This window comes from Molossus molossus, unplaced genomic scaffold (assembly GCF_014108415.1).
Source record: "Molossus molossus isolate mMolMol1 unplaced genomic scaffold, mMolMol1.p scaffold_m16_p_3, whole genome shotgun sequence".
NCBI classification, from domain to species: domain Eukaryota; kingdom Metazoa; phylum Chordata; class Mammalia; order Chiroptera; family Molossidae; genus Molossus; species Molossus molossus.
This window is the reverse complement of record NW_023425366.1, coordinates 39,018,322-39,044,455: the sequence shown is the minus strand read 5'-3', so window position 1 is coordinate 39,044,455 and position 26,134 is coordinate 39,018,322. Positions and strand designations below refer to the sequence as shown.

General features: G+C 36.2%; 1 protein-coding gene across 3 annotated transcripts in view; it reads left to right on the top strand.

Annotated features, from left to right (window-relative positions):
* The window catches only part of PDE4D (phosphodiesterase 4D), an 849,054-nt gene that overhangs the window by 576,828 nt on the left and 246,092 nt on the right, over positions 1-26,134 (top strand). The window contains exon 1 of one of the 3 annotated variants that reach the window (XM_036278945.1): positions 8,346-9,128. The exons of the other annotated variants lie outside the window; for them this stretch is intronic. Coding sequence (XP_036134838.1) covers positions 9,064-9,128 — 65 coding nt within the window. The 5' untranslated portion in view covers positions 8,346-9,063. Of the gene's footprint in view, positions 1-8,345; positions 9,129-26,134 lie in introns of those variants that run through there. 3 annotated transcript variants of the gene reach the window in all.

Genomic DNA, 26,134 nt, shown 5'->3' with positions numbered 1-26,134 from the left:
ACACGTCACACACACGTCAGACACATGCTTTCCTGTCACCAGTGAGACGACTTTGAATAAATCACTAGCTTTCTTTATTTATAAAGTTAGTATTAGCATATTAGCATACCTAACTTGCAGGTTGTTGAGATGAACAATTAATAAAGAATATATAAAGTAATTAGTCAGTGATTATTAAATTATTATTTTTATTTGTGAAAACTTTATTGTTTTTAATTAATTTTGGTACAGATTCAATCTCTAACTGAAGTAGGAAAACAGATTTTTCCATTTTTTTTGTTAGTTGTGTTTTGCCAGAAGTTTGCCCATATTGCTTAAATTTTCAAATGTATTAGCATGAAGTTGTTCATAATATATTTTCTTTTTTTTTTTTTATGTTGACTGATGCTGACCATTTGTGTTTCTCAAATTAGTTCTTGATCAGTCTTGCTTGGTGTTTGTCAATTTATTATTCTTTACACGGAATCAGCTTTTGGCTTTGTTTTTATTTTAAATGTTTTTATGTTATTATTTCACCCTCTCATCTTTTTTTTTTTTTTTTTTTATCCTCACCCGAGGACACTTTTCCATTTTTTGTTCAGGTAGAGTGGGAGGGAGAGAGAGGAACAGAGAGAGAGAGAGAGAAACATCGATGTGAAAGGAACACATCGAGTGGCTGCCACCCGCACAACCGACCAGGGCCGGGGACAAACTGCAACCGAGGTACGCGCCCTTAGCGGGAACTGAACCCAGGTCCCTCAGGACCGCAGGCCGACGCTCTAACCGCTGAACCAAACAGGCCAGGGCTACCCTCTCATCTTTATTTTTATTTTATTCTACTGTTAAAGTATTAGCTGTTATCTTTCTAGCTTTTTGATATTATATCATATGAGATATTGTCAGTCTCCCTTTCTTTTCCCCCCAGCTTTACTGAAGTATAACTGACAAATAAAGTTGTATAGAATTAAAGTGTATAATGTGATGATTTAATATACCCATACTTTGTGAAATGAGTACCACAATCAGTTTAATTAATGTATCCATCACCTTACAGTTACCATTTGTGTGTGAGTGGTGAGAATGCTTAAGATCTACTCTCTTAGCCCTGGCCGGTTTGGCTCAGTGGAAAAGCGTCGGCCTGTGGACCAATAAGTCACAGGTTCATTCCTGCCAAGGGCACATACCTCTGTTGTGGTTTGTCCCCGTCTCTAGTCAGGCTCATGTGGGAGGCAGCCAGTCAATATGTCCCTCTCACATCGATGTTTCTTTCTCTCCCTCTCTCTCCCTCCCACTCTATCTGAAGATAAATAGAAAAAAAAATATCCTTGGGTGAGGATTAAAACAAATTTTTTTCCAAAAGACTTACTTGCTTAGCAAATTGGGAATACTGTTTACAATACAGTATTAACTATAGTCACAATTCTGAACATTTGATTTACAGAACTTTTTGAAAATCTCTCTCTCTCTCTCTCTGGATTCTACATGTAAGTGAGATCATACAGTATTTGTCTTTCTCTCTCTGGATAATTTTACTTAGCATAATGTCCTCCAGGTTTACCTATGTTGTCACAAATAGCACATTTCCTTCTTTTTCATGACCAAATAACATTCCATTGTATTTTTATACCACATCTTCTTTACCTACTTATGGAAGGACAGTTAGATTGTTTCCATATTTTGGCTACTGTGAATAATGCTGCAATGAACATGAGTGTAGATATCTCTGAGATATTGAATTCATTTCCTTTGGATATATACCCAGAGGTAAAATTGCTGGATCATATGGTAGTTCTATTTTTAATTTTTTGAGGAAGTTCTATTATGTTTTCATAGTGGCTGTACCAATTTACCTTCCCACCAGTAGTCCTCAAAAGTTCCCTTGTCTTCCCATATTCATCAACATTTATCTCTTGTCTTTTTGATAAACACCATCAATACAGGTGTGAGGTTATATCTCCTCTTAGTTTTGATTGTATTTCCCTGATAATTACTGATGTTAAGCACCTATTTATGTACCTGTTAGCCATTTGTATGTCTTCTTTGGAAAAAAATGTCTCCTTGGGTTCTTTACTCATTTTTTAATCATATAATTTAGAATTTGGAGTTTCTTTATTTTGTTCTATTTTGTTTTGCTATTAATTTTTATGAGTTCTTTATATATTTTGAATATTAACATCTTATCAGATAGGGGATTTGAAAATATCTTCTTGTATTTGTAGGTTGTCTTTTTATTTTTTCGATACTGTAGTTTATAATAAATATATATAGCAATTTGCCGCTTAATGACAGGGATACATTCTGAAAAATGCATTGCTAGGTGATTTTGCCATTACCCTAACATCATACTGTGCACTTACACAAACCTAGATGGTATAACCTCCTACACACTTAGGACACATGGTGTAGCCCACTGCTCTTAGGCAACAGGCCTGTATAGCATGTCACTATACAAAACAGCACAAGATTAAATCAAGCACAAGAGAAAATGATGCAATCAAGAGTTCCAATAAGCAGGAGATGGGCGAGACTGCTGCCAGCCAATCACAGCAGACTGCCTTACAGCAAACCATTGTTTTATAAGTAGAAAGAGTATACTCTAATTTTTAAAATGCAGTGTAAAACACACATAAACCAGTAACATAGTCATTTGTTATCATTACCAAGTATGTACTCTGCATAGTTGTATGTGCTATACATTTTTTTTTATCCTTACCTGAGGACATTTTTTTCCAGTTTTTGTTCAGATAGAGTGGGAGGGAGAGAGAGGAAGAGAGGGAGAGAGAGAAACATCTACGTGAAAGGGACACATCGAGTGGCTGCCACCTGCATGACCAACCAGGGCCGGGAACAAACTGCAACCGAGGTACATGCCCTTAGCGGGAACCGAACTCAGGTCTCTCTGGACTGCAGGCCAATGCTCTAACCGCTGAGCCAAACTGGCCAGGGCTGTGCTATACATTTTTTAATCCCACCTTATTAAACGTTGTATTATGAACATTTTTAAATGCAAAGAAGTGGAGAGTGCAATGAACCTCCACGTACCCATCTCCTAGGTTCAATGGCTGTTACATTTTGCTATATTGGTTTCCTCTGTCCTTCACATTCCCTTTGTTTTTGTTTTAAAACAAATCCCAGACACCTCATTTCCTCCTTATATATCTCAATTATGTATCTCAACAACAACATAATTAAGGAAATTTTCTTATACAATGCCAATGTCAAACCTAAAAATAATGATTCATTTTTATCATCTGAAATCAGTATCAAGTTTCCATCATTGTCTAAATTATTTGATGTTTCAATCAGAATGAAAATATGTCAATGTAATAAATTTATTGTACCCCTTTCAATCTCTAAAAGAGACTTATGACAACAGTATTTGGATTTTGTGCTATACTTTTATACAACTGGCAGGTTTGTTTAAACCAGCATCAGAAAAACACATGAGTAATGGATTGCCCCATGACCTCACTAATTGATAGAAATTTTTCAGCTCCATTACAATTTTATAAGACCATGGTCACATTTGTGGTCCATCATTGTCCTAAAGGTTATTATGTGGCACATAAATGTATTTATTCCGTCATCAGATGACCAAAATATATTTCTCATAATTATTTGGTCTTTGTCCACTGGTTCCTGGCTCACAGCTATTAAAACCCTTGGAATTTCCTGTGATAAGAGCCATAAAGGTGTCTTCTGTTATGTTAATAGGATGACTTTCAGAAAGCCCTTAGGTAACCTAAAGATAGAGAGTTGGTTGCCTGAGGAGCCAACAGTGTGATTAGAGGGTTCGAACTTTAGGCCCCAAACCCCACAGGTCCTCTGGGGAAGGAAGAGGGGCTAGGGGTTGAATCAGTTCTCAGTGGCCAATGACAGTCATACCTGTAGTGAAGCCCCTATTAAAAATCCAAAAGGCCCTGGCCAGTTTGGTTCAGCGGTTGAGCATCGGCCTGTGGACCAGAGAGTCCCGGGTTCAATTCCCGCTAGGGACACGTACCACCAAAAAAAAAAAAAAAAACCCAAAAGGATGAGATTCAGAGAGCTTCACGGTAGTGAACATGTGGAGAGGGGTAAGAAAAGGCATGATAGGAGAGAGCTGGAAACTCCATGCCCTTTTCCCATACCTTCCTCTGCATCTTTTCCATATGGTTGTGACTGAATTATATCCTTTTATAATAAACATAATCTAGTGAGTAAATGGGTTTCCTAAATTCTGTGACCCAGCCAAAAATTAATCAAACCCATGAAGGGGAGCATTGGAACCTCTGATTTATAGTCAATCTGTCAGGCACAGGTAACAACAACCTGGACTCATAACTAGTATCTGAAGAGGGGAGGATTAAGGGGACTCTTTTGGGACTAAGAGCTTAACCTATGGAACCTGATACTATTTCTGGGTAGATAGTATCAGAATTGGGTTGAATTCTCAGACACCCTGCTGGTGTCCAAGAATTGCTTGTTGGTTTGAGGATGTAGCCGTCCCTCATCCCCCACATTGGATTGGGTACAGAACCCAAAATAATTTTGTTGATGGTTTCCATGGTTGTGCAGAAGCTTTTTAGTTTCATGCAACTATTCAATGCAACACCTATTAAAATTGCAATGGCATTTTTTTCACAGAAATAAAAAGGCCATGAATAGCCAAAACAATCTTGAGAGAGATGGACAAAGCTGGAGACATCACATTTCCTGATTTCCAACTATCTTACAAAGCAATAGTAATCAAGACTGAATGGTACTGACACAAAAGAAGACGGACCCAAAGATCAATGGAATAGAATAGAGAGCCCAGAAATAAACCCATGCATATATGGTAAACTGATCTTTGACAAGGACACCAAGAACATACAATGGGGATAAATGGGTATAAGCCCTGAAACCATAAAACTCTTTGAAGAAAACAGGGAAAAGCTGCTTGACCTTGGTGTTGGCAATGATTTTTTTTTGATAGAACACCAAAAGACAACAAAAGCAAAATTAAGCAGAGAGACTACGTCAAAATTGTGATGATTGTTATCATAATCTGACAAAAGAAGTAGGAAACCTGAAAATCAGAAGCTTCAGAATATTACTCTGAGCTCTTCCTCAGGAAGTAAGAAATTTAGTTCCAAAGAGGTCCATGTCTATAGGAAAGACCTTGAGGCCAATTATGTGTTTAGTGAGTGTAATAAGATAAGAGAAAATGCTCAAAATCTGCTTGAAATTCTTCTTCAGATAAGGAAAATACCACATTATTCCTCAATAACAAGGAAATGCTACAAGAGTTCAAAGTGACTTGTTCTTATTAATGTTAGAGTACAATGTAGAATACCAGGAAACTGTAAAAACACACACACACACACAAAACAAAAAACTGCAGCTCCATTGTCATTTTTCCTAAAAAGTTATCTGACATATCTGCAGTACTGAATTTAAGCATATTTGACAGGTCTGAATATTTTATTGGCTTATGATATGGTTCTCAAAAATCTGCTCATGACTAGAAAGTATGGAATAGCTATTGTAATCTGAAAATAAGACAGATTTTAAAGTGGGCAGAGTATTTCAAAATAATAAAGTTATCTTTCAGTATTATATTATTTGAATCAATGAAGAAAAATATCCAGCAAGTAATGGTACAGATGGTATGCCAATATAGTAGGGCAAAACTGAGGATGAGTGACCAAATGACTAAAGTTCAGTAAACATCATGCTACATAGAGGTTTGATTCAACAAAGTATATGCAGATGAATGAACCCAATGAACTTATACAATCTGTGGTGCAGTCCATTGAAATGTGGTACCCTGGCCAGGTAGCTCAGTTGGTTAGAGTATCATCCCGATACACCAGAGTTGTGGGTTTGATCCCTGGTCAGGACACATACAAGAATCAACCAATGAATGCATAAGTAAGTGGAACAACAAATTAATGTTCTCTCTCTCTCTTCTTCCTATCTCCCTAAGCTCAATTAAAAAAAAAAAAATGTTGTGGTGACAATAGTCAAATAGAAGTCTATACAGCATTACACAATTCAGTATATCAAGGGAATGCTATAAATAATAGCAGCTCTGGATCAAACACATGTTCTCCAAAGTCCTGCAGACGGGCTACACGGTTCCTAAAGTCCAGCCTCCCTAGACCCCGGCTTTTATGTCAGCCTGTACACCATCATATACTGTGTACTAGGAGAAATTCGGAGGGCAGTGAAGATCTCCATTCTGAGAAGCTTTTCAAAGGAAGAAAATATACATAACACAGATTACAAAACATTAGTTCAGAAATGTTCCTGTGAAAAATTGCCTTAGAATGAAGAAAACACTATAATATTGAATAAGTACTATTTGTGTGTTTTTTATTCTGTCACTACCTTCAATATTAGGGGAAGAAGTAAAATTTTTAAAATTTAAATCTCAGTGGCCTGATTATATTGTTCACCTTTCTTTCTCTGTAATAGCAACCTTGATGAACTAATCCAAGAAGCTTTGCATATTTTGGTTAATTGCATATATTGTCAGATTTCCCCCATAACTTGTTTTCTTTGGGGACAGAAATGACATTGTAGTCGTTATGGGACTGTTATACTGTGTTTAGGAGATAAGCCAATAAGTGGGCTAGGGTTTTCAGAGGTAGATTCTTGGAATTCATGAACATTGAGCAAGTAAGGAACAGGGCTCCAGGCAGCACTAACCTCCTGTGTATGGGACAGTGAAGGGAGTGGCAGTCAGCTGAGTAATCTCACTGGGACAGAGAGCCTCCTGGGGGATGGTAGAGCACAGGGCTAATTATCAGGAGAGTTTAACACATAGTATTTGAACATTACATTCTGTGATCATTTTATCATCTTTTTCTCCCCTGAAATAGCAATATTACATGGAAGAGAACAGTGCTCCAAATAAATAATAGTAGCTGCTTACTTTTACTCAGTTTGGTTTTTTTTTTTTTCTTCCTTTTCTCACATTAAAAATGCAAGGAGAAAAAAAAAAAGATAAACCTCCTCCCAGGAGCCCCCTCCCCCTCAAAAGTGAGTAGTCTCACAAACCATTTCTTGAATTCCTAAAAATGTGTGATAGGCTAACTTGCCTTAAAATGCCATCAATATACTGAATATTTGACAGACCTAAGAATACATGAATGTCCCTGAGCAATCACAGGAAAACTGAAAAGCTTAAAGGAGCTGACTATATGGAAATCGGTTGATTTGCATTTACTTCCAGAGGCCAGAGGGTCACTGAGAGGAGACTAAATCACAAATGCACCTTGAAGCATGACCAGGGGAGGAGTTGAATTTGTTGTAATAAGCAGCCAGAGCTTCTGGCAGGATGCCTTACTACATTAATTTTCCAAATCCTTTGGGTGGGTCACCACTGCACTCCAACATCCTGCCTACAAATGCTAAATAAATACAAAGTTCACGTCAGACTAGAGAACCAACGTACTAACTAATGTTGTTTAAGGAACCAGAATGCTTACATTATTTTCGCTTGATAATTCACATCCAAAATAACTGAAGTTGACACACCCAGATGAATATATGTGCTCTGTGCAAATGTTCAGAGGGCTAGCCAGGGTGGGCAAACGTTCCTTCTCTTAGGAGCAAGTCCACTCAGCTTAGATTATATCTACTAAAATAGAACAGTTTTTAGTTCAGATGTAGAAGGTGGGACAGGGATTGGGCTTCACAATAAGAGGTGTTAAGATGATATGATATGAGCTTTATTTCTCACTGAAGAGCTGTTAAGAGTTAGCAAACCCAGGTTTTTGATGTATAGAAATCAATTAAATTTGCATATTATTTTCAGAACAAAATAAGATTTAGACAACATCGTGCAAGGGAACAACAGCCTCAGTACCTGTAGCCACTTGTCCAGCAAAGATACGTTAGGTTTTTTGGTTTAAACATTCTGGCACGACCGATGCAGTGATGCCTGCTAAACTGCTGAATTTTTAAGAGGCAGTTTGCATCTCTAGATCAGCCCCAAAGCATGGCATTTCACTAACTATGCTCCAGAGGAATAGCTGCTAAATCCTCACATTCTCTCAACTTTGCTCTGAAAAGGAATTTTAGTTTTCAGTGCAGGACTTTGAGAAAAATGTCCTTTTTCCTTTTTTTTTTTTTTTTTTGGAAGGAAGAGGGTGGTTAACAACTCAATGGCAGAGGGCTGTGTTCCTTATAAAGGTGCTCAGGGAATCTTACACTGAATAACACAGACACCTCATTTCCCAGGGGAGGAAATGGTTTTACGTTTCGAGGGGTCAGCCTGGCTGGTTTACAGTCCAGGTCTCCGGCTGGTCTGCCCTTAGCTTTGTAAGTTTCAGCAATAGAAGAGAGGGCGGGGCTGGGCGCCCTGGTTGGTTTTTTTTTTTTTTTTTTTTTTTTCCCTCTCTCACTTCCCTGCGGTGTTTTGAACTGCCTTCCTACAGACGTCATACAGCCCTTGAAGAATAGTTTCTTCCTGGGGAGATTGAATGATAGTTCTCATTCACAAAGGCTTGGAGTCAGATTCCAAGCAGGGGACGGGACTGAAATTACATTCGCAGGTAAAGCTGTGGGCCCCGCGCAGTGACCAGCTCAGTTCCCTCGCTGACTTCTTGGCTCCCCAGAGAAGAGTGTTTTCCTGTGGTCGCCCTGAAATGGAACTTCCCTGACACTCTCTGGTGTGACCAGACTTCACAGTTATTTTCTTTTCTTCTCACTCTACCTGAGTACTTTTAGAGTGTTGGAAAACTTGAAGCCTGTGATTATGGATTTGCAGAAAAGACAAGATCAAGTGGATCTTTTACTGGGTTGGTTTCCCTTGTGACCAGATGAAGAATAGATTCAAAACCCAGTTCCTCCCTTGGCCATGCAAACAGAAAAAAAGAACGGTCACTTCCGAACAGCCTGGTGCTGGAGTAAATTCAGTATGAAAGAGGAAAGAACTCCGGTGTCTTAGAAGCTTCCCTCCCTTCGGGACTGGGGGCAGGAGCTGGGCTCCGGGAACTTCAAGCAGCCTCCCTTGGAAGTGGAACGTATTTAAAACTGTCTTTGTGGAAAGACAGCTGAAATGTATTAATCAGAAGACTTCTTTCCTTTTTTTCTTTCTTTTTTTTTTTTTCCAAAATGAGTATTATTATGAAGCCAAGATCCCGGTCTACAAGTTCCCTGAAGACTACAGAGGCAGTTTGGTAACGTGCTTTTCTCTCATGCTTCTCCCCTCTTCCCTTTTAAGATTGACGTAATGCTAGAGTATTTAGTAATTGCTGACGAAGTTGGGAGTTAGGTTTGATGTTAAGGCTTTGTGAGAAAGAGCATGGTATTGGTGACAGTTTTATTCTCTATTTTGTGCCCAATTTGTCAGCTCTAAAAATGGGTGCTCACAGTTTTTAACTCCATGTGGACAAGATTCATCTGGTGATAATTTTTAGAGGAGGAAAGAAACTTGCAACTATGTTGAAAGTTTAGAAATGAAAACTTACTTTCACTGTCTGATTTGGTTGCTTATTTGCTCATCTTTCTTGCAAGCAGGTTGGTAGTTGACAGTCTTTGTCATTGTCTTTAGAAGTAATACCGTGGCTTTTAGCACAGTTGTGTTAGAGAAATTGTGAATGTCATATATTTTCATCATATGACCAACTTGAATTTAACTGTGTGGCTAAATATATATCAAGTTGCTTATCATTCACTTATCTTCTATGTTTTATTTTGTTAATAATATTTCCTGGTATCTATGTTTTTTTCTTGGTAATTTTAGTGTTTTCACCTTAATGAAAATATTTTAATTTCAGTGTATTCCACTGTTTTATTGTACTGTTTCCCCTATATTGATTTGATATGCTTATAAGCATATTATCCTTAGGGAATATTTTTCCAACAAAGTAACTTTTGTGTCTAATATAGCTAGTTACAAAATACTTGTATGGCTATTTCAGAGGTTAATCTTATTTTATCTTAGTGATTGTAAATAACTAAGATTACCTCTTTGAAGTGGAAGTAATCATGCTTCAGATGGGGGAAATAAAAGCAGTGGTTGAGGCCAGGTGGTTAGGATAAGATGGAAGCAGAAGCAGACAGGCAGAATATATTATGTATTTTATGAACAGGTAAACACATGTCTAAATACTCAAATTATTTGCATCAGGAATTTAGCACACACTAATGTGGTTACTGCACTAGTGTTTTACAGTGGACTCGAATCAAGAATTGTCCTTTTAATAGTATTTCTGTGAGTCTTAATAAATTATAAATGTAGATTTTTGTCTCTTATGTCACTTGTGATTCCTTATAAAAGAATACATGTAATAACTTCCTCCTTGAGTTTATTTAAAGAAAAAATTACATCTACAAATAAATTTGTATGGTTCTTTTATGTCAGACAATAAATACTTGGGAATACTTAGAATCCTTATATTAATTAATATATAATATAACTAATGTAAATAGGTATATAAAAATTTATTTTAAAAAGTGAATTTTATTCATTTGTGATTTCTATTCTACCTATGTGAAAACAAGATTTGATACTTGAATAAACAGTATTTAACCAACCTATCTTCCTTTCTGCCTAAATTGTCAGGAGATTTATTTTTAAATTCAGGGTTTAATCAGCAATAAGTAGTTCACTTCAGAAGACTAGTAAAATTGACATCCTCTACTCCTCTGAGATTGTCATAGTCTATTTTTATCCACAACTGTTATATTTTATGATTCCAAATTGTGTAAGCTATTTTCATAAATAAATAGGGCCAAAATTCAAAATGGGTTTTTAAAAATATTAATTTGTGAATGTGTATATTGTTACATATTGTTGTAAATATTTTGTGTAGTGTTGGGGTCAGAATGTTTTTTATGTAAGAAATAAATGTCGCTATGCTAATGATTTCTAGATTTAACTGTATACTACAGAAACCTTTCCCATTATTCATCGTACATGTGACTTATTAATAATATAATGGATTGGATATATCACTGCTGCCTCTAAACTACTTGGCCTGAGATTGTAATTCATGTAATTAAAGTTTTACCATTTTACTATCCCTTTTCTCTCTCAAATACTATATACACATTTATTTATTTATATGTATATATAATAAAGTCTATGTAGGTTCTAAATTTTATAGATTAGGGATATAGGGGAAATATATGTGTGTATGAATTCATTATATATATCTACTCAATTAAAAAAAATAGTAGCCCATTCTCTCCCTGTGCCTCTGCAGATACAGGACCCAGAACAGTGACTTCTCCTTAACACCTTTCCTGTTCTAACATCTCAGCAACCCAATCCCCCCAACTTCCATTTCTTTTCAAACACCAAAGTCCACTTCATTGTTTTAACAGTTGACTTCCCCTGAGAGAGACCTGCTGATTTAAAAATTGATCCATTTTTCGGATGATTCAATTTCATTTTGGACTTCAGAATACTTTGGGACCTATCTTTTGGCTTTGCCATCTTAATTCTTCTTATGTATCTATTTTCTGTTCCATTGGCCCACTTTCTCCACACCTTCTACTTTCTCTCTGATGTCTCCAAGTCAGATGCTACCTTTGGAGATTTGCTAACTGGCTTCTGTGAGAATTCAGGACTTCATATTACTTCTCCTTTACTTTTTCCTATCTGCTTCTATCAAATCAATATCAGAAAAATCAATCTACACTTACTTGTTTACAGCCTTGATTAAATCCTATGAGATAGTCATATTTTTAAAAGGAATTTACATACCCTTTTTCTTAATTCATCTACTTAAAAGCAAGCCGTACTTATAGTTAAAAGATTACAAATTTCAAAAAATGAAATAGGGTGTCAATGGGGTAAAAAAAGGAGAAACATCTGTAACAAAAATAAAATAAAATAAATATAAAAGAAAATGAAATAAAAATCTTGAAGTTAATCTATTCATTTCCTTGTTTTATATTTGTCACAAATTTAAAGTATTATATAATAAGCATATATATTAAATTATTTACATTTATTTTACTGGTATTAAGTACCTACTATGTGCCAGGATCTAGCAGAATACGATTATGATACTTATCCTTTAGCTTTTCTTTAAAAATCTACATGTGTAAAATTGAGAAAAACATAACATATGTATTTTCTTATGCTCATAAAGTTAATAAAATTAACAAATTTACTGATTTGGGTCATTGTTTGCCATTCTAATTCAGTTGGTTCAGTAACAATAGTTGACCTTTAAATTCTATACAAGAAAAAATGAGGGAGTTACATTTTCAAAAATATTTGAATTTTACATGTCTTAAATTTAGATTTAGTCAGCAGTTATATATTATAACAATACTAGACTATTACAGGAATTTATCATTTACAGACAAATCCCAGGAATACTTCTCATTAATCTAATTAAGACAGATGTGGTTTAGTTTAAATTTAAAAATTATTAGCCTTCCAAATAAAAATATGAAGAGAATTTTGGTCAAGGAAACTGGATTTTGTTCTTTTCTGCTGTCAGACATTCATTATTTGCCATCTACTTGTAATGAACATTTAAGATGGTCATTATGTAATCTGGTGGGAAAGAGATGCTGCTGTCTGAAATACGACTGTTGCCTTTTAAAACACTATTAAATATGAAGATTTTACTTAGGTTTATAGATGTAGGAAAAAAGTCTATACGGCTCTTTTCCTACCAAGTGGTTGGTTACCTTTTAGGGTAAAAATAGCAGGAATGGAAGTAGGGGAGGCTTTCTTCTTGTCATTGTACTTTCCTATTGCATATAAGTTTTTCATCAAGCAACTATTATTCATGAAAGTTTAAATATATTAAAACTATAACTACCATGTGCATTAGCAACGTCATCTTTCTATGTGTAGATATCTATATATCTGGTAAAAAAAACACTTTGCTCAATGTCCAAAATACAGTAGGGTAAATAAACAAAACAATTTTTTGAATAATGTTGCTGCTCAGATCAAAAAATATTTTGTTTTGTTTTTAATAACTCTTTCCTCTTAAGGCTGTAAAAATTCAGACGGCTGAGAATTCTTATTTTGGCTTCCTGATCACAGTGAAAAGCATTGATTAGACTCAACCTACTACTTTTATAACAGAAAAAAAAAGATATAACAGCATTAATATTTCGTGGGAAAATTACTCATCTTCTATCCTCAACTATTTTCATTTTTCTACTTAACTTACCTATCTCAAGCAGTTGTAAATACTATTTCTGTGCTGTGGTTCTTCATTTTATATATCAGCATTTCTCTACTTTTCTAATAATAATACTTTTAGCTTTAATTTTATTGAGTGTCTTTTATGAATGAGAACTCTGAGAAGAATTTTAGATATAATAGCTTATTTAGTTTGATGACAACGTTGAAGGAGTTGTTAATCCACATTTGAAGGCAAGAAAATGAGTTTAAGAGATGAAATAACATGGGCAAGGCCATTTTACTGCCACAAAAGGCTGGGATTAGGACCCAAGTCAGTCTGTTCCAAAGACAGTGTTCTTTATACTGCAACCTGTTGCCTCCCTATACTGTCTATACAATTGTGATTTTTTAAATCACTGTAATACTGTCCATCTTGTGACTATGCCTAAATGCATTAAAATATTTGGTTGGATATTGAGTGACAAAAGAAATCAATTGAAAGTTGTTTTAGAGGTCTGATTGCCTACGAAGTTTAGAACTGATGTTAGATGTTGAAATTGACTGAAAGAGTCTTGTTGCTTTAGACCCCAGGCCAGTGTGTTCTCCACTGGTAGCAGACAAGGTCATCTGTTCCTGTTATAGAGAAATAAAGAACAAACGGCCAGTGCCTCCCAGTTTTGAATTGATCATCTTTCCAGTTATGTTAACAAGTTTAACTTTGTTCTCTACAAGCTCTTGTAAGGTTTTGTATTAGGTTTCACAGTGTTTTGAGTAAGCTTTGAAAAATATTCTGTCCTATACGTTTTATCTTAGAGGCTTTTATAAAGGTGAAAACAAATGGAATTTGCATGCTTTCTACCTGTTCAATATACACTGTGACGATCTTAGCTAAGTGACTGCTTTCAAGGGTGATTCAGAGTTTTTACCATGTAATAAATTTCTTTATCCAATTACCTAAGTTTGTATCACAGCTGTTATATAATAGACCTAGAGATACATAGTGTTTAGAAGTGGTAAAGATACCTTGAGAATTATTTAATATATAACTAGGGGAGCACAGAGTGGATTTCAGGTAGTTATACTCTTTAAAGTTATAAAATTATGAGATTCCTTGAAAAAAGCCCTTTGTCCACCCTATTCCCAACTTACTTTGTGTCCCTGGAGAAGTCATCTAGTCTCTCTATAGTCAGGTTTACTCTCCTGTAAAATAAAGTTGACATGGATCAGTGAATTTCAAGCATGTTTTTTTTTTCAGTGGAGTGATTTTTACAAATGAAATGCTAATATAGATGAGTATATATGAAAGATTTAAAATTATATGTATAGCCCTGGCTGGTGTGGCTTAGTGGTTAGAGCATCAGCCCGAGCACCAAAGGGTCACAGGTGCGATTCCTGGTCAAAGGCACATACTTGCGTTGTAGTTTCCATTCCTGGCTCTGGGTAGGGTATGTGCAAGAGACAACCAATTGATGTGTCTCTCTCACATTGATGTTTCTCTCTCCCTCCTCTTCCCCTCTTCTGCTCTCTAAAAATCAATGGAAAAATATCCTTGGGTAAGGATTAACAAACAAATGAAAAAAAATTATTTGTATATTTGACATATAGAGATAATTTTTTAAACTACATATATATGAAATATATAAGTAAAAATATAACAATAGAACAGCCACTGAGTTTGCACCTTTACCCCCACCCCCAAACCCAATTTTGGTCCTTGCAGTACCTCTAGAGAGTTCTAGAGTTCTAAGAAATATTGTTTGAGAAACACTAAGCTAAGAAACTACTCCGGTCCCTTATAGTTCTACACTCTGTAGAGCTGCCCCACAATAGAGAGTCATTTGTGTTTTCTCTATCCCTACGTGGACTGGGATAAATTTTCTGCTACTTACACTTCCTGGGAAATTCAATAAGAATGGTCCAAATATTTCTACTTTGAAAGACTTTAAAGTGATGGGACAATTCTCATTTCTGAAAAATAACAGAAGAGTTATAATAGTTAAGCCACCTTAATTTTAAAAAAAGAAAAGAAAAGAAACATTCATTTTATTTTCCATCTTATTTTTTACAAATTTGTTTTATGCTTGTTTTGGACCAGAAAATCTTCGCTCATTAAATAATACTATATGCCTAGCTGACATGTCAGGAATTCAGTATGGCAGTTGATAAAGAAATGCTGAATTGGTATTGCATTCTTCAGAAGAAAGGTGGCTTCTTTAGTTTGGGTATTTCTTTTCTTTTCTTTTTTTAAAATGTGTTTTCATTGATTTTCGAGAGAGAGTGGAAGTGAGAGAGAGAAACATCAGTGTGCGAGAGAAACATTGATCAGCCATCCCCTGCATGCCCCCAGTGGGGATCAAGCCCACAACCTGGGCATGTATGTGCCCTGCCTGTAACTGGGACCTCTCAGTCCATGGGACTGACACTCAATCCACTGAGCCACACCAGACGGGCTAGTTTGGTTATTTCAAAATGGAGTTGTCAACCTATGTTTTTTTTCTATCATGTCAATGGTGAATAAAGTTTATAGGACATTGCCCCATGCAACATTCCTTGGTGGCATTGCACTATACAGACTACACATTAATAAAATTGTCTGTAGTTATGTGTGCAGCAACACTTGGTCCTACCTGTAACTTCCCCATTGATCTGGGCACACCATGGTTTTGGCCCCATCACTGAAACTTGCCTTTCAGCAGGGATAAAGGAATAGCTCGCTTTTTAGTCCCTCTATCAGTCATTCTAATCATATAGTGCATTATATTAAATCAGAAAGAATGAGGACATGAATGTAATCATGGGTATAGGAATGGTTAGTCATTGATCCATCCGACTGTCACCAGCAAGACTGAGAAAAGTAGATTCTAAGATGAAACTAAAGAGGAAAAATGTTAATGAGGTTTTCCTTAAGGAAAGATGCCTGGAAGATCTGTATAGATATTCTGAGTAATAATTATTATTAAACATATAGACTTGGCCAGTGTGGCTCAGTGGATTGAGTATCGTCCCATGGACTGAGAGATCCCGGTTCGATTCCCGGTCAGGGCACATGCCCAGGTTGCTGGCACAATCCCCAGTACGGGGCATGCAGGAAGCAGCTGATCGATGTTTTTCTCTCACATCGATGTTTCTATTTCTCTCTCCCTTCCTCTCGCTTTAACAAATCAATAAAAACATATTTCAAAATCATATAGACTCATTAAAACCTGGAGAAAGGTAACAAGAATGAGACCTGGAGGATCTCAACTAGGTTGATAATACTCACAAAGAAAGCACAGTCTTAATTTTAAAACAGCACAGGTTTTCTTAGGAGCTCCTCCAGAAATTATCCAACTTCTCAAGAAGTAAAGCAGAGATGGAGGATATATTTAAAAATGGATAGAAGTAAGGTATCCTCTAGCCAAAAGCACCAAACCTATCGAGAGGTCAGGGCCTACTGGAAGGGCTGGGGTACCACAGGGGCACAAGGACAGTGAGCTGGAGTGAGGTACTAGTAAATGTAACCATGTAAAGATGACTAATAGAAAGCTGTGTCTGTGATATGTCTTAGTTCTCGAAATGTCTTGCTGTGTGGTCCTTAGGCCTAAACTAGAAAGTACTTCAGAAGAAGAGAGAATAGGGAGAATCCTGGAACCTATGAATGTAGTTTCTTAGCATAACAGGGTAAATAAAATGTATATGGATTTATTATCCAGCCTCAGCCTTCTGATGGGTTTGGCTGTCCTAGGAGCATTATGGGTGATGGGTGAGGATGTGAATTGGGGAAGCTGCTCTTGAGAATAAAAGTTAGAAAAAAAATGAAGGAAAGAAGAAAGATTGTGGGGAAGAGCCGACGAAGTGTAGCTAGAGGAGAAAGAGGGAAGATCAGAGGGGGAGTCAGTGTGGAAGAACTCAGGCCCATTTCAAATCAGAGATCCACCATCTAGCACCCTACTCTGTCTACTCACATTGCACCTTCTAGGCAAAGGCCACCATTAATGGATGTGAATGTAGAAGACAACCCCCCTGCCCTTATCTCAGCTCTAAGAACTTCTGCTAAAGGATTAAGGGAATCAACTGCAAGTCCTTCCATTTCTCTCTACTACCCATGAGGGAGAACAAGAAATTGGAAAATTAGAAACTCGATGTAGAATTTATGCACACCAGCATTGCACCTTCCAACACTTCCTTATAGAAAATGGTCCTGATGCTTTACAACCCGTACAATTAAGGTGTTTTGTTTATATCTGATACTAATCTCTCTTGCTTAAATTTTAACCCATTTCTTTCTAGTTATCAGTAGATATAGAGATAGTGAATCAGATAAGTAGCTTCTCCTTTATGATATTTGAAAGCTGCTAGTAAGTGACTTCATGATCTTTTTTCTTTCACAGTGTAAAATACTCATTTTGAATTGTAAAGTAGATGACACCAGTGTGACTTGTTAAAATAAATGTTTCATAAAACATAGTTTCAGTATGTCATTGTGTTCAGGCTTCGCACAGAAGAGTATTCCCATTGTACCTAATTCTCCTTCCTGTTTAAAATACAAGATGAGAAATCCAATTTCTTTAAATTCCTAAACATGAAATATTCACATATATGAAATACAGAAAATAATCTTTTCGACCATCTAGGATCTCATTCCATTGCAGTGTGGCACAGACTTTTATCTCTGTGTCAAGGAATTTATATGACAAATACCCTTTTAGGTAGGTTAAATTATTGCAAAATATGTCAACTTTTAAGCAATAGCGTTGTAGCCATTGCTGTGACCTTTCCTCTGATACTACAATTTTGTCAAAGAACATTGAGTAACTGGCAACTGGACCACCAGCTAGCTAGGAGAGCGGCTACTCAGGGTGGAGCGGTAGTCTGAATTGTAACTATTGGAATGATGATGGCTACAATCGTTTGAGCATTTCCTTTTTGTTAGACATTGCACTTGGTGCTTTACACTATTTAGCTCATTTTGTCCTCGAAACAGCTTTATATGGTAAAACTGAAGTCACATCGCTTACCCATCATGGAGCTGAAGAAAACAACGTGGTCTAAATCCCACATTTGTAATTACTGTTGTTCTTGTTTTATATGCTTTTCTCTATTTTCTAAACTACTTGGGCCACACATGGTTCTCCTCTAGTACTCCGAAAAGTAGTCAGCTACATATACTTTTCCTTCCTATTCTAGATTGTTCAAGTTTTTCCTTTTAACCGCGTGCATCTCAAGAACATGTTTACTTTCTGTGTTTGTCTGCTTTCTTCCTCAAGATTTGTATATAGGCCCTTGACCACGGACCAGAGATGTATCAAGAAGTAGAAAATGGACTTTGACACAGCTCTGTTCTTGAGGGATCGAGCTGGTTCCTGACATGTTCAGTTTATTGACGCTCTCTCCAGTCAGACTGGGAACTGCACTGTCTTCTTCCTCTCTGGCATCTGGCCAGTGCATAGAACCATAAAATCTTTGAAATGGAAAGGACCACAGAGAATAACCTATAATCTAATCTCCCCACTCCTGACCCCATTTTGAAAATGGAACAAGTTTTGCTAGTCTTTAAGACTTCTGGTCAAGTAGGGTTAAGAAAAATTGTTAGAAACAGTGCCAATGCTTATGTGGCAAAGGGTTTTGTTGAATAAATATTTTTTAAAAATCAAAAATGGAGTTTGAGGTCAACCAGCAAGCTGAAGCGTAATCTGTCAGGCAAATGCATGAAAGCAGGTCTATTATAATTGGTATGGGACATTAATATATTTCTTAAATTTATGTCTGTGGAGTTAACTAATACCATAACAATTCTATCATTTTTTTGAGAATTCTCAAAAACTTGTACTGGAGGGTTGTGCAAAGAAGTGTGGAGGATGACACCTTTGCAATCTCCTGACAGAAATTCAAGACATTGTTTTTACTGAAGTCCTGTCCCAGACAACTGAACTCTGATCATTAAACTTGACGAAGTCACATAGTTCTTTAAGTAGGTAAATTCATGTCCTAAAATTCTAATTTTGTTCCTCTCTGTTCTTCCAAGATAGCTTTCAACAGAAGTAAAAATAATGACAATTGCTATTTACTGGGTGTATACTATGTGGCCGGCCCTAGGCTGTGCATTTGACAAGAATTATCCCATTGGGTCCTCATCATAAAGTCTGTGAGGCTTTATTATTATTCCTCATTATACAGATAAGGAAACTGAGACCTACTAAAGTAAACTTACCTAAGGTTGCTTGGCAAATAAGATAATTTCATGTATTCGTGTACTTTTAAAAATCATAAAATGTTGCCCCTCAGTGGTTAGAGCCTCGGCCTGCGGACCAGAGAGTCCTGGGTTCGATTCCCGCTAAGGGCACGTACTTTGGTTGCAGTTTGTCCCCAGCCCCGGTTGAGGTTGTGTGGGTGGCAACCAGTCGATGTGTTTCTCTCACATCGGTGTTTCTCTCTCTCTCTTCCCCCCTCTCTCCCTCCAGCTCTATCTGAAGATAAATGCAAAAATGTCCTCAGGTGAGGATTAAAAAAAAAATTATAAAATGTTACCTTTAGCTATGATATATAGATTAGTATGTCAAATGAGTTAATAAACCTGGTTCTTAGCACAATGCCTGACTTCTTTGAGTACCCAGGAAATGTTACTTTGTACTATGCATTTTTCAAGTTTGTATATTAGTAAGACTTTTTAAATGACCAAGAAATATAAATGTGAAAACTGATTTAATCTTTAAGGCCTTCTTTTCCATAAGGCAGTCTTCTGGGGCACATCTCAGAACTGAGCATTTATACAAAGCTAGGTATTCTGGATACATCTCATTAATACATGATTCAAAGCAGACATACTTCTGTTCAGGTGGGTCAAAGAAGTAAACTACATAGAGAAGGTGGCAGAAAAAGAAGCAGTGGATTCAAAGCTGAAATGCCTCTTATTTACTTAATGAAAATTGATCAGAATCCTCTGGAGAAACAGTCCTAGGCAGGGGTTTAATCTGAAAGGAAGGGTCTAGGGCTTGGGCATTATCCCTGGGTACATCTGTGTCCCCCACATACCCTTCCTGCTGGGGGCTACCTGGTGGTTCAGTTTTGCTGTGATCTCTCTGCCAGACCTTCTCCAGATCCCCTGCTCCTCCAGTCCTGACGTGCATTCTTGGTTATGTAATTCACAGATTGTTATCTCCATAGCTGTGTCTCATGCTTCCTACCCGGCCCCAGCCTGGAGAGGACTTTTGTTCAGTGTACCTTGCCACGCTAGGCAAAAAGTGAGATCTGGTTAGATCCGTTCCTACGGCCTGGGGCATTGCCTCAGGCTTAGCTGTAAAGCATAGTGACTTGAAATGTAGAGAATGCAGTAGCTTAGTGACAGCAGACAATTAGCATTCCATAGTGTCTGGTATCTACTTCTTTTAGTATGAGTAGTTACCAAAGAAAATGTGTTGAAAGTATTAGAGTATTATAATTAACAACTGTACATTGGGTTAAAATGTGTGCTTGAGGGTGGAGTTAAGCACACTGGGAGCAGAAAAAATTGGACCACTAAGGATTTTGTGAGTCTCTTGCTTGGAAAAAATAGTCCCAATTGTTAATCTGAGTCCTGCTGTAAAAAATTGAATCTAGTTGTATATGAATCAGCAAGTGTTTCTATGGTAATATAAAACACACACAAAAAAGCAAACCTGCTATTAGCAAACATGCCTTTATAAAGGTGTTGTTATAATTAGGAAATTATTTTATACACATAGGCATCAGATCATACCATTTACCAATAATACACATGAAATTTCTCCATAATTCTAAGATCTTTCTCATGTAAATAACAAAAGAATTAGTCTGGGTATCTTTGTATCCCTGTGCCCAGCATAGTGCCTTTTCCATCATCTGTACTCAACATCTGTCTGTTGCATGGAGAAGAACAGTGAGAATGGTACAATTTGTTGTACCAAAAGAAGACCTTACTTTATAATTTTCTTCCAATAGATGATTCTCTGCTAGGGATTTTACTGGGTAAGTAGTAGAGACAGGATTTATCATCTATGACAAGGAGATGTAACATTGGGGGGACTTCTGCCTGGTTCCTGTGACCTTCACCCTTCCTTTACCACCTGCACTGGTAATTCTGGTCCCAACACTTGTCCCCAGATATGTGTCTCACTTACTAGAATCTACACTTCCCGGTATTTTTCAACATTTTCTGCTTGCCTGAGCAACTCACCTCAGTACCATCAACTTGTAATGAATGGTGCCTTCAGAAATGCTAATGTGTGTTGCACATGTTAACCATCCAGCTAACACGGTTGACCTGACTTTTTCAATGAGATGATTATTATTTTGTTCAGTGAGAGACCTGTTGGAGATAAGTGCTAAGACCACCATTTCAAGCTCACTCCAGCTTCAACATGAGCATTTGAAAGTCCAACATAGCTGTCACATCTGGTAAATTTCACAGCTGTGATGCTGAATCTAAGAGTCAAGTTTTTCCTGGAGCCCTAACAAATGGAGTTGAGCTCTGATCTCCACAGCTAACACGGTTGACCTGACTTTTTCAATGAGATGATTATTATTTTGTTCAGTGAGAGACCTGTTGGAGATAAGTGCTAAGACCACCATTTCAAGCTCACTCCAGCTTCAACATGAGCATTTGAAAGTCCAACATAGCTGTCACATCTGGTAAATTTCACAGCTGTGATGCTGAATCTAAGAGTCAAGTTTTTCCTGGAGCCCTAACAAATGGAGTTGAGCTCTGATCTCCAAAGTTAGGGTTAGCATTCCCCATTATTAAGTTAGCTTTTAGCTTTACCACACTGTAGACTTAAGTATTTTAGAATGCTAAAAAATTAAGATCTAATCCGTAATAATACAGGATATGATTTGTTTTTAGTGTTGTTCAAAAACATTTTCAAACCACTTGACCATTTAATCAGACCCTGTAGCTTAAAATATGTAGTCCTTAAGCAAGAGTTTGTGTGTGTGTGGTTTTTTAATTTTTTTTTTCATTTTTGTGTAGCTTCTCTATTAGTTGCAAAAATAAAGGTACATTATTCATTGCTTTGTTTAACAATGTGTGTTAAACCAGTTTTGCCCCAGGGACCCTGCTGGTTGTTAATGAGACAATGATTAAATATATACTCTTTACCTTCATAAAAATTTCCAGTCTAGTGGCTTCTAAAATATTTCTGTGGGACAGAGGAGTTCTAGTTTTACCTACTACTATATCCCTGGGATATTTTTTTATTTTCATGGTAAGAAAGTACATTTATAGTTGTTTTTGTGTTTGTTTGTTTGTTTGTTTTTAAGTGTTTTTGTTGTTGCTTGCAGAAATCCAGTGGTGAACAGAATAATTTAAACACCTCATTACTTATATTTAGGGTGGGGTTATATGAAATAAATCTGGAATATTTGACTTTTTTTTTATAGCAAAATATTTTCCCTGGGCTACACTGATGTTTTTATTCTAAATAATTTATTTATTTAGTCACTTCTAATAAGGCCATGTCAGCCAAGTTAATTATTTAAATTTGTTATATTTAAACAAACCTTAAAAACAATAGGTTTCTTTTTTATTTGGATGAATTTAGTCTTTAATTTTTAAACATAAAATACATGAACTAGGAAAATTTTATGTATTTATAGGAAAGGAACATCAGAAAAATACCTGGAAAGAAGTGAATTTTAAACAAAAATAACTCAAAATTTATATTTGATTAATTTAACTTCTTGCTAAATGTCTTTCTTTCTAGGTAATCTTCAGGATACTTTTATTTTTATAGGTCCTGGTTACATTTTGGAAAATGTTTGGGGGCTCTATTTCACTAACAATAGAAATAAACTTTTTCTTTCCACAAGTAACTGCTACTAGCTTGTTTGCCAGCTCTCTAAATAAGCTCATTTTACCATTATCATGGTTGAGTGCAGTCATATTTGTTTATTTTATTAATACTTTAAAAATGTTAATATTCTGTGCATAAATATCTCTGTGTGTAAAAATGTCTGGATGATATATCTAAAGTGTTATTAATATCTAGGTAATGAGGTTTTATGGGTTGTTGTTTTTTTTAGTGTGTGTATGTTTTGTTTTGTTTTACCTTTTGACTCCCTTCACCTATTTCTCCTCTACCCCTGCCCTCTGCCTCTGGCAACCATTAATTTGTTTTCTATATCTATGAGCTTGATTTTGGAGGCGGGTTGTTTGCTTGTTTGTTGAGTTTTCACATGTAAGATCAAACAGTATTTTTCTTTTACTGTCTCTGACTTATTTCACTTAGCATAATGACCTCCAGGTCCATCCATGCTGTTGCAAATGGCAAGGTTTCATTATTTACAGATGAATAACATTCGTGTGTGTGTGTGTGTGTGTGTGTGTGTGTGAGTGTCACTATCACAATTTCTTTATTCATTCATCCATCGATGGACACTTAGGTTATGTTTGTATTTGGCTATTGTAAATAGCGCTGCAATCAGTGCACAAGGGTATTCTCTTCTCCATATCTTCACCAACACTCAGTAGTTCTTGTCATTTGATAATGACCATTCTAACGTGTGAGGTAATATCTCATTGTGGTTTTGATTTGGATTTTCTTGATGATTAATGATACTGAGAATTTTTTAATCTTCACCCAAGGATATTTTTCCATTGATTTTCAGATAGAGTGTTTGGGGGGTGGGGGGAAGAAACATCTATATGAGAGAGACACATCATTTGGTTGCCTCGTGCATGACCTCGACCAGGGCCAGGGTTCGAACCACAACCAAGGCATGTGCCCTTGACCAGAAGTGAACCTGAGACCCTTTGGTCCACAGGCTGATGCTCTAACCGCTGAGCCAAACCAGCCAAGGCCTGAGCATCTTTTTTATGTACCTATTGGCCATCTGTATGTCTTCTTTGGAAACGTCTATTCAGATCTGCCCATTTTTTTATCAGATTGTTTGTTTGTTTTGCTAATGAATTGTATGAGTTTTTAAATATATTTTGGATATTAACTCCTTATCAAATATAAGCTTTGGAAATGTTTTCTTCATTTAATGGGGTGTCTTTTAATTTTGTTGATGTGTTTTTATTTCTGTGCAAAAGCTTTTTAGTATGATATATTTTTGGTTCTTTTGCTTTTTGGTGTCAGATTTTAAAAAGCATTGTCAAACCCTATGTCAAGGAGCTTACTGCCTTTGTTTTTTTAAAAGTTTTATGGTTTCAGTTCATACAGTCAAATTTTTAATCCATTTTGAGTTAGTTTTTGTATATGGTGTAAAATAATGTCATCCTTTTGCATGTGGCTGTTCCATTTCCCCAACACTATTTATTAAAGAGACTGTCCTTTCCCCATTGAATATTCTTGGCTCCTTTGTCATAAATTATTTGATCATATATGCACAGATTTATTTCAGAGTTCTCTATCCTATTCCATTAATCTATGTGTCTGTTTTTATGCCAATACCATACTGTGTTAGTTACCATTGCTTTGTAATATGGTTTGAAACCAGGGAGCATGATGCCTTGTTCCAGCTTTGTTCTTTCTCAAGATTGCTTTGGTTATTTGGTGTTTTGTGTGGCTCCATAAATTTTAGGATTATTTGTTCTATTTCTTTGAAACGTGCTATTGAATTTTGATGGGGATTGCACTGAATTTGTAGGTTGCTTTGGGTAATATGGACATTTTAACGATATTGATTCTTTCAAACCCATAAGCATGGTATATCTTTCATTTATTTGTGTCGTCTTTAGTTTCTTTCATTAATGTCTTAAAGTTTTCAATATATGGGCCTTTCATAGTTATTTTATGCTTTTTGGTATGGTTGTAAATGGGGTTCTTATCTTTATTTCTCTTTCTGATAGTTTGTTTTTAGTTTATAGAAATGCAACAGATTTTTGTATTTTGATTTTGTATTTTGCAACTACTTGCAATTTTTTTTTATTTATTAGTTCTAACAGTTTTTTTTGGTGTTTTTTTGATGCAATGTTTAGGGTTCTCTATAAATAATTTTATTTCCGCTGCAAATAGTGACAGTTTTACTTCTTTCTTTCCAATTTGGATGTCTCATTTCTTTTTTCTTGTCTGATTGCTTTGGCTAGGTTGAATAAATACTATCTTAAATAAAAGTGGCAGAGTGGGCATCCTTGTTTGTTCCTGACCTTAAAAGAAAGGCATCATGCATAAGCCTTGGCTATAAATGCGTTGCCCTCAGTAAGGCTATTTTATATAAGCGGGATCTAATAGAAACCTTTGAAATAACTGTTTAAAAAAAAAATGTTAAAACTGGTTTTCATGCAGAAAATCAGAAGAAAATGGCATTCATGTGCCATTGTGGTTCAGTGTAAAGGATTTACCCTAATGATTACAACAGTAGAAAACTTGTTTGCCAGCAAAATGTCAAATTATTTTCAGACTTGGCATGCTGAACCACATTATTATATGATTCCCAGACACACATTGAGACTACTGGCATTTTTATGCAATTATAACAGCTCCAGTTCTATAAGACTAGTTTTGATTCAGTTTGACTTAAGAAGCCACCCCACTTAGTGTATTCTGCCTCTTAAGTAAATATTGTGGGTAACTGCATGAGCAACTTTTATAAACTTAAACCAGTAGTCAGAACAACTGTAAGATTTTGTTTATAAACTTTACTTATAAGATTTTAAGTAAATTTTAGCCCTGGCCGGTTTGTCTCAGCAGTTAGAGCGTCGGCCTGCGGTCCACAGAGACTCAGGTTCGGTTCCCGTTAAGGGCATGTACCTTGGCTGCAGTTTGTCCCCGGCCCTGGCTAGGTCATGTGGGTGGCGGCCACTCGATGTGTCCCTTTCACATCGATGTTTCTCTCTCTCTCCCTCCTGCTCTATCTGAATAAAAAATGGAAAAATGTCCTCAGGTGAGGATAAAAAAAAAAAAAAAAGACAACAAGAGAAAAGCAGTTAGTTACCTACAAGGGAGTTCCCATAAGACTGTCAGCTGATTTCTCAAAAAAAGAAAGAAAAGAAAAAATATTTTAAGTAAATTTTAAATTAATTTCTAACTTGAATCTCCCCTTTCTCACAGCTTTATACCCTTCTTAAGTAACTAGCTTTTGAAGTTTTGTTTTGTTTTGTTTGTTTTTCAACTATTTCTGGTCTGTTGGTCATTTGCTTTTATAAAT